This window comes from Blennius ocellaris (genome assembly GCF_963422515.1).
Source record: "Blennius ocellaris genome assembly, chromosome: 7".
In the NCBI taxonomy this organism is placed as follows: domain Eukaryota; kingdom Metazoa; phylum Chordata; class Actinopteri; order Blenniiformes; family Blenniidae; genus Blennius; species Blennius ocellaris.
The window spans coordinates 4,328,399-4,337,946 of NC_137656.1; the positions used below are offsets into that span (position 1 = coordinate 4,328,399).

Consider the following 9,548-nt stretch of genomic DNA (forward strand, 5'->3'; position numbering starts at 1 on the left):
TTTCAGCCTGAGCTTGAAGTGACCAGTTAACATGAGATTAAAAGGAGGGGAGAAGGGGGGGGGGGGGGGGTGTCTAACACCTAATTGCCCCACCTATTAGCTGCTGTTTGGCCCCTCGGTGATTTATTTCTTTATTTATTTTAAATACAATGTGATCTGCTTTAGACATAAACAGGCTGGCACTTCTTTCTTTTCAACTGCTCTCAGTTTCATCACATTCATTGTGTGTGTGTGTGTGTGTGTGTGTGTGTGTGTGTGTGTGTGTGTGTGTGTGTGTGTGTGTGTGTGTGTGTGTGTGTGTGTGTGTGTGTGTGTGTGTGGAGGGACTTCTGCCCCCAGCAACATTTAACCGGAGAGCAGCCGCGTCCCTGCGCGTCAGAGAGGGCTTTTCAAAACCTGCATCACACCCAAGCAGACGCGCACTGGACGGCAGGAATCTCCCGCACACAACTGTTCCTCTCATTTCCAAAAGTTTTCCTCCTTTTTTTAAATTCTTCTTCTTTCTTTTTTCTTTTCTTTTCTTTCTTTCTTTCTTTTTTTTTAAACAATCACGACCTCTTGAAAAGACAATGGATTTATGCGGCTTTGACGCGCCGCGCGGCCCCTCCGGAGCGCCCCTCTCCACCCCGCCGTCCGGATCAATGTGAGGACAAGAAAGGAAGAAACAGGAGACTTTCTGGTGTGGATGGACAGGTCGAGGACTGCATATGCAACTCGGTGTTGGGATTTGTCTCTGGGGAATTACCCGCGTCCGCAATCCCGCTTGTGACCGGATGAAATAAATTGGAGGATGTATGGAATAAACCGGCGCTGCTTTTACATGTAAGAGAGAAGGACGCGCTTCCTCTTTTCTTTTTCTTTTTTTTTAAATTCCCCCGATTTCCACTTCATATCCGCCATAATAACGCGTTTGTGTGTCGTTGCCTCTGCAGATCGTTTCATTTTTTCGTGCTGTGGTGTCACACTCAGGTAAGAGAATAAAACAACCAACAAATGAGCGAATGCGCTTTTTACGCACGCACCCCGCTCCTTTCTTGACACGTTTTACATGTCCAGTTAACTCAGACTGTAAAATCAGTAGTTGAACAGCAGATTAGAAAGACAAAATTATGTACTTTATTTTTCCCTTTTTGCATAAAAAAAAAGGGGGAGAATCACCCGTCTCCTAATTTTAACCAGTATGTGAGGACGCAGGGCGCAGTGACGGACCAGCTCAGCCGCAGACAGGTCAGGGTTTACCAGCTCTACAGCCGCACCAGCGGGAAACACGTCCAGATTCAGGGCAAAAGGGTCACCGCCACCGCCGAGGATGGCAATATGTACGGTAAGATCACATCTCTCATCAGTGTTTTTCTCCCTCTGGAGGTTCGGCGTCTTACGCACACACACACACACACACACACACACAAAGCCTGTTTGGGTAAAGACGCATCCATCCAATACATCAACTTTTATTAAATGCAGTTAAATGCAGTAACATTTAAAGCTGCAGTCAATTAATTAGTCTACAAATATCTGAGTCTATTTCAGAATTATTTTTTTTAAATCTCAAGATATTAAAATAAAGACTTTAAGAAATACCTTAAGTTGCTCTTAGATCAGCAGCTGCAGCATCAGTCAGATGATTGATTGTTTTTAAAAGTGATGAAATAGTTAGATTCCACTTTAAAATGGTCATATTTTGCAGTTTCTTTGATTCTCTGACGATAATAAACAGAATATTTGTTTGTTGAGGCCTGAAAAAAGACATTACTACATGTTTTGTCTTTTTGTTTTTTGTTTTTTTTACAAAAACTCTAATGAATTCCAGCCTGGATCCCATTTTTTTCTTAAATAAACTATAGTGAAATAGTTGTATTAACTGAAAAACATAAATAAATGAAGTTAAATTAAGAGCTGCATCATTAAAGCACTCATTTAACTGTGTTTCTGTTTTGTGTTGATCAAATCCAACTTCTTAGTTGTGCATAAATGTGAATAGTTTAATATTTTAAGGTTTGTTTGATGCTTTGCCAAAAATAACTTGATATATGTTAACAGTGAACTTATAATCCGGATTGCATGCGATTTTTCTTTCTGTTTTTCCACAATACTTTAAAGAATTTCTGGTGAAACAGTTATTTTTCATGACAAATGTATTTAAATGCACTTCAATTCAACATTAATGCTTGATTAACATGTGCTATATCTATAGCTAACATGCTAAAAATAGCTAATTTCACTTCTAAATATAAAAATAATATTTTTATACAAAACATTTTAATCTGTGCTTAAATTGTCATTTTAATTGAGATACCTGAAATGCTTTTATATCAAGACCTGTTATACCGATCACCTGATTTTAGATGATAAAATGGCTTGATTTCACTTTTAAATGTGCATGAGTGTAAATACTTTTTTGTTTTGTTGTTGTTGTTTTAGAAATCTCTCATTATAAGAATCTGACCATAATATTGTTTCTGAGTCCAAAACAAGATGTTTCAGCCTATTTCTCAACAGAGACTTGAAGTAAACCATGTCTAATACAATCAAATACAATCAAACCAAGAACAGCAACATTAGTTGTTTATTAATCAGCTGATTATCTACTTTTAAGAGTAAAAATTACTAGAAAGACATATTTTCGAATAAAAAATGTTACTGAAGGAGTGTATCAATCAGATTATAATGAATGCTTAAAATGGTCTAAATCTGCTTTTAAAATGTGCATTAGTGTTTCTTTGATACTATGGTTCTAATAATATGAATTTATTTAGCGTTTGTACTGAGGAAAAAAAATTTTTTTTTTAGCAACGCATCTCAGGGTTTTCTTTCAAATCTGCAAATAAAGCAAATTAGATAGTAGTTTTCAATGCGCATCAATCACAAACACGTTTAAACAAAGAATTGCAACATTAGTGTTTATCAGTGTGTCCATTAACTGCCATTCAATTTAATTGCCTTTAAATGTGCTCAAATGTAAACATTTTAGGGGTTTTTCATGACAAAGCAACAGACTTAAGCTCAATTGTGAGCTTTAAAAGTAACTTTCACAAGTTACAAATGAGCTAATCAATGTAAAATGGGTGTAAAGTTAAATCAGACTGAATAAAAATGACAAACACTAAAATGAAGTTGTAGCTATAGCTCTAGATTGTAGTTCTAAACAGTTATAAAAAGTCCTTCAGAAGCAACATTTGAGGGTTTTTTTGGGGGTTAATTTAAGAGATATCATTCACTTCTTTAGTCTCATGATGGTCACAAATGTTTTAAAGTATCACATCAGATTGCTGGAATGAATAAATGATGATTGTAGAGCTTTTAAGAGATTTCCAGTCAGAACGAAGCCGAAGGTAAGAGTCCACCATCTCCTCGCTCCACGCTGCCTCGGCCTCCCAGCAGCTGGATGTTGGTTTTTGGTGGAACAATAATGGGTCAATTAAGTGAGAATCTGCAGTTTTGTGCTTCCCGGCTGGAGGCCGACGTCCCGGGCTGGCCCCACCCGGACCCCCCCGGCCCACCCCCCCGCCCCCTCACCTCTGTGAGCTGCTTTCAGGCCTTTATGAGGAGTCGGCCTCCCCTGCTGCACCCATGAAACATGTCGTCTGGCGAATTAGCGCCTGATTAGGACCAGTTTTTTTTTTTTGTGTCCCCGCCGGCCCCAATACACACGGCTGCAGCAACGCCCATAAGTGACCATAATTAACTGCGTCTTAAAACTCCGCCGAGGTTGTGTATTCAGCCTCACGCGGCTCTTTAATGTGCGGTGATAACATTAGTGTAATCGGCTTTGAATAGCCGCTAACGACAGTCTGACGTCTCCAATCAACACCAACAGTCAACTTCTATTGTCTTGTAGGGGGGAAAAAAAGAGGCTTTTCTTACCAGATAAACACTGAAAAATCTAAATCCTATCACTCTCATACTGGGGTGATGGAACCTAAAATAGATTAGCTTAGCATAAAAACGTCTATCAACATGTCAAAGTAACTGCGTCTGAAACGTTCTATGAGATATCTATTTTTTCATATTTAAAATTTGGCGTTTTTGACAAAAGGTTAGCAACATTAACGTGTAAAGTCATGCCTGCGATTTATTTTTTAAGTATCTTGCTAAACTTAAAAAGTTTTAAAGTGTGTCTTTTTAAAAACAAATTACAAAAAAAGAAAATATATGTATGTATATATGTATATATGGTGACTGATATCACTCCTGTAGCTTTCATGTAGCTCTAAAGCCATATTGCAGTCCCTTAGCACCCAAAACATGAAAAAAAAGATGATAAAGAACTGATCATGATAAACTTCTTCTAGATTCTTTCTTTCCGCTTCACCTTGTCAATGTTCAAACCAAAAAAAAACCCAAAAAGTCCTCATTTATTGAACTTTTCAAGGGGAACAAATGTAGGTTTTGTTGAAAATGGTCTATAAGTGTTTGTCCTTTACACAAACGTTCTGCACATGCTCAGTAGATTTACAATAACAACAATGGTTTCGACTCCAAATTCTCCTGTAATAACGATACAACTTGGTCGTCTCTCCTTAAGAATGCTTGTGTTTTCCCATTTCTAATATTTACAACACATCGTTCTCTGCGCTCATGTGTGTCGTTTCATTACAAAAAAACTACCAACAGCAACCAAACAAATGCCACGTTTTGATGTTTCTGGCGTTGCCATGGAAACGCACATCATTTTCACACAAAAAAACCCCCAGTATGTTCTCACTTTGCATGTCGCCGTGGAAACGGAGCCTCAGCTTTCGCCTTGAATCCCGGGTAGAGTCGTCTTGTTTGCGTGTGGAACTATTTGCACGGCGTGACGTTTCTCTGGTCCCGCAGCGCGCCTCTTTGTGGAGACGGACACCTTCGGCAGTCGAGTGAGGATACGAGGTGCAGAGAGTGGACGGTACCTCTGCATGAACCGGAAGGGCAAGCTCGTCGGGAAGGTAACAAAAAAAACACTTCTTCCAGACGTTTTTTATATTTTGCCTTTATATGCATACTATAGACCTTGACTGAAAGTTTGCTTTCTCTACAAAACTGCTGTCGTGTTCAATTGTACGATAAAAATACGACCCCTGAAGCGATAAGCAACGATGCTGTGTTAAAGGTTCTGCTGTGTTGGGCTTCTTCGGCTCATTCTGTTTGTAATAATCAACCAAATATGACTATCACAACATGTAAACAACGTATGATCACAGAAAATCAACTCAAAGTAGGTGATTTCAAGTGGTTAAAGGAAACGTGTGTTTACTGATGCACAGTCTTCTCTCTTTGCAGTTCCTCAAAAACTATTAACAACCACAACAAAAACTATTAACTAATCTTTTGAGCCTTTTAATTTGTAATATTCTTCCTCTTTTTTTGTAGAATAACCACTTCAATTCGCTTCAGCGTTTAGAATATCTGCATTTCTTCCTCCTTTAATGTGATTCTATGTTTACATGTACTTGATTAATGGGGTCGTAACAACATAATACAGTTTGTTTGTTTTTTTGGAGTTTGGCAAGTCAAATGCGTTTCTTTATTATATTACAATAAGATCTAGACTTTATTTTTGGGAAAAAAAACAAAAAACAAGGTCAGGGGCTGCATTTGTAAGTGGGGATGGTACAATTAGAGCCTAAATATACCATAAAATTAATATAAATTATATTATATCTCAGTGAGTATGAAGGTTTTTAAGAATACAGTAGCACAGTAAAATACTAATTTGATCCAATGTGTGTTTAATCTTTTATGAAGCTCCTACATTTTTCAAGGTTTTCAGACCTTAAAGCTTTTATAAACACTATGAGATTCCATTTAAATATGAAGAAACTTGTAGAAAAGCATTAAAATGACCAACCTATCTGAATAATCATTTTAATTGGATACATTTCCTACAGTATATATATATATATATATATATATATATATATATATATATATATATATATATATATATATATATATATATATATATATATATATATATATATATATACGTTGGGCCTTCGAATGCTGTTTGATTAGCAGCGCTAAACATCTTTTAGTATGTAGTTAAAAAAAAAAGAATCAGAATGTGGAGATTTTGCCAAAATGAGCTAATTTAAGGATTTTTCTTTATTAAAACTTTACCTGTGTTTCTTCACATTTCTGAAAACCACATAAGAGATGATCAAATAGCTCCGGTAAACATTCAAATAAGTCCTGCTGCTATTTGCTGTAGCATATTTTCATTTCTACCAGTTCTCCCGGGCTATACAATTAACCTCGAAATATTATAAATGGAGCAAAATATCACAAATGAATCATTATCACAAAATATTATGATAATATAAAGCCCATAAATAACAATAACAAAAGGAGTTTTTCTTTGTTTTGGTGCAAAAGCATTTGAATGCAAGATGGAAATGTTTTAAATTGAATTAAATATATTTTCTCAAAACGTGAACAATGAATAACGTCCATTTTATGACGCAAATGAGAAACCCAGGTTGATTTTTGTTTCCTCCAAAATGCATAAAATAAGTTGATTTTCTGAGCCGTTCTGCAGGAAACTGATGCATTTGATATCAATGCTACATCATTAGCAATATAAAAGCTATGTTTCACTCCTTTTTTAGTTTTACTCAAGCAATCTACTGTTGATGAAACACAAAAAAAGGATAGTTTAAAGATTTAAGATAAAGAAAGATTAAAAGTTTATTTTGTGATAAAGGCTGGAACGGACTGCGAAGGACGGATCAAATATATGAAACAGACTTTTTTTCCTATTGAAAAGTATTACATAGAGATTAATATAATAAAAATTAAGTCTGACACTGACCCAATACCGATTTAACACTTTTCCATTAAAGTCCTCAGATACTACTGAAATTGCATTGACCAACTTACTTCTAGTGGCCAAATGAACCAATCCAAAAAATTGTATGACCATGTGATCAATATTATAAAGAGGAGAGTTAACAGGAGTATCAATGTGTCGGGAAGTTGTCCAAGTCTGTGATTTTAAAGTGGAACAATTAAACCCAAACGGTTTGTAAAAAAACCCAGCAAAAAATCTGCATTTTCATGGAAATGTGTTTATAAAACTTAGTGTATCACCAAAACATATGAGCTCGGTTGAAAGGTGAAGTCACTTTAGAAGATGAGAACGGAACTGTTTGCAGAGCTTTCTTATTAAATGTGTGTTATGATAGTAGATTCCTTCGATTGTGGCATGATGAGACGCAGAATCCCAAGACTTTGTGGAAAGTCTTACCGGTCCCCGAAACATGGGATCCTCTCCGGGCCGGGGCCTGAGTGACCAGTGGGAAGGGGGGGGGGGGAATATCCTCCCATCATCGCACACGCCGCTCCGCCTGTGTGCGCTCGGTCATAAGTCAACCCTCCGCTTCCCCTGGCGGAAATGGAAAAGATGGATTCCCATGTCTGGCTGACACCTCCAGCCATAAATCTGTCCCTCCTGCCGGAGTGACGAGTGTTGAAATCTGTGCGACGATGCTCCGTTTGCTGATAAGAGAAAGTCGGATTCACACGAGACAGGGATGACTTCACAAGGGGGTTTTTCTCTCTCTCTTTTTTTTTTAAAGCATCTCATCCATTTATTTCCATTTATACATTTCCAGGGTTTCATTTTTGATCTGGTTCCAGGAAACAACGAATCGAAACAGTTTCTGGAATTTCTGATTCATGGTTTTATAAATGACACGTGGATACGTCAGCGATCAGCTCAACTCAACTCAACTCAACTTTATTTATAAAGCGCTTTAAGCAGCCATAGCTGAGACAAAGTGCTGTACATTGAAATAAAAATATAAGAGGCAAAATAAAAACATTAAAACAATCAGCTTTTTGTTAGCTTGCTGCTACAATATCGGCGAGACTCGTGTAAATAGCTTAGCATGAAACGAGCCATCAAAGATTGGACGCAGATTTTATGCTTTTTAAATATAATTTTTGTGTCTCTATTGATGAAAAACATACCGTAGCTGCAACAATAACAGTAAAGTTTTACCATCCAGCTCGCGTGTTAGCCGACTAGCTTCGTAAAACATTACCAAGTTTTGTTTTTTTTAATTCGGTTTGCAAAACTCAAGAAAGCACATCTAAAATAACAGTTTTGCACTGTTTGGACGACAACGTTTCAAGTTAATGTCGCTTTTGCGTTTTCGTTTCGCCTTTACATGCCAGCGTTTTGAAAACGGTGTCAATTTCCATGGAAACAACAGAAACGCTGAAAACGATGTAGTTAGCATCTTTCTATATCATTTATTGTCGCAATTTTATCTCCAGGTTGAAAAGGTAAAAGACTCGGCTAAATCAAAATGACAAACTAGCAGCCAAAAATCCAATGAAAAGTGTTTTAAATGGCTAAAAATTTACACATTTCTGCATTTTAGAGGTAAAACGTCAGACATGAAACCTAATATGAATTGTTTGCGTTCATAGAAAAACTATGAGTCGTATTGTCCTGATTCTTAATGCGTTTTGTGGCTCCAGACACATTTGACTTTACAAATTTTAGTTACGTAAAACGCAACTCCATCTCCGTGGAAAATGCAACTTTTCTACGGCTGTAGAAAATAATTATTTTGCACATGTGTCATTAGCCGAACAAGATGATTTCCTCCAGAGCGTCGTGACACCCAGTCCATATTCTCCTGGGACTTTGACGTTTTATTTTGACAGTCACCGTTATAACAATCCAACTTAATCATCTGTCTACACAATTTTTTCCGTGTGCTCTCTATTATTAATGCCTATAGCATATTGGTCTCCACGAGAATGTGTGTGTACGGTTCCATTCGTCGTTTTCAGCGTTTCTGCCGTTTCCATCGTTTTCAAAACGTTGCAGTCTACTGAATGCGGAACTTTTCTGAAATGGAATTGATAAAACGATGCGTTTTTTTTACTGAAAACATTGTCTTGCAACTAGTTCCATAGTGGTGTAGCGGTTCACACTATTGCTTCAACGAGAAAAGACTAATAAAGACTAATTAGCAATGTTAACGTGTCCAGAGTCGAATCCCAAGACGAACTGACGTGTTGGAAGTCGATGTGATCATTAAGAAATCCCACAAAACTGAAACGCGACTCCGTCGAAAAACCTCCCGTGTCTCCTCTGTTGTTTGCGCAGCCCGGTGGCCGGAGCAGGGACTGCATCTTCACCGAGATCGTGCTGGAGAACAACTACACGGCCTTCCAGAATGCCAAGTACAAGGGCTGGTTCGTGGCCTTCACCAGGAAAGGGAGGCCCATCAAGGCCTCCAGGACCAGGGAGAACCAGAGGGAGGTCCACTTCATCAAGCGGCTGCACACCGGCCCGCCGCCCTTCCCCAACACCGACCAAAGCAAACACTTTGAGTTCATCCGATTTCCGTCCACGCGGCGGGCCAAGCGGAACAGGAAGTCGCGCACCTCTTCCTAACGCGGCCGCGGACTGAGAGACACAGATTTTTATTTTTGTACATGTTTTTTTTTTTGATAGTGAGAGAAAGGCTCGGGACGCTGTAAATCTAAAGTAATATTGCTGTAAAATGATCATGTGTAAATAACGAAAGAGAGTAAAGCACACGGGTTAT

The 9,548-nt window shown here is 38.0% G+C and overlaps 1 protein-coding gene across 1 annotated transcript; it reads left to right on the forward strand.

Moving 5' to 3' along the window:
* Nucleotides 1–556: 556 nt before the first annotated feature.
* On the forward strand, nt 557–9,548 carry fgf17 (fibroblast growth factor 17). The gene is made up of 5 exons (XM_080499172.1): nt 557–822; nt 933–969; nt 1,147–1,324; nt 4,819–4,925; nt 9,104–9,548. The coding sequence occupies exons 1-5, from the start codon at nt 791–793 to the stop codon at nt 9,392–9,394; spliced, it is 645 nt and encodes a 214-aa protein (XP_080355298.1). The 5' UTR covers nt 557–790; the 3' UTR covers nt 9,395–9,548.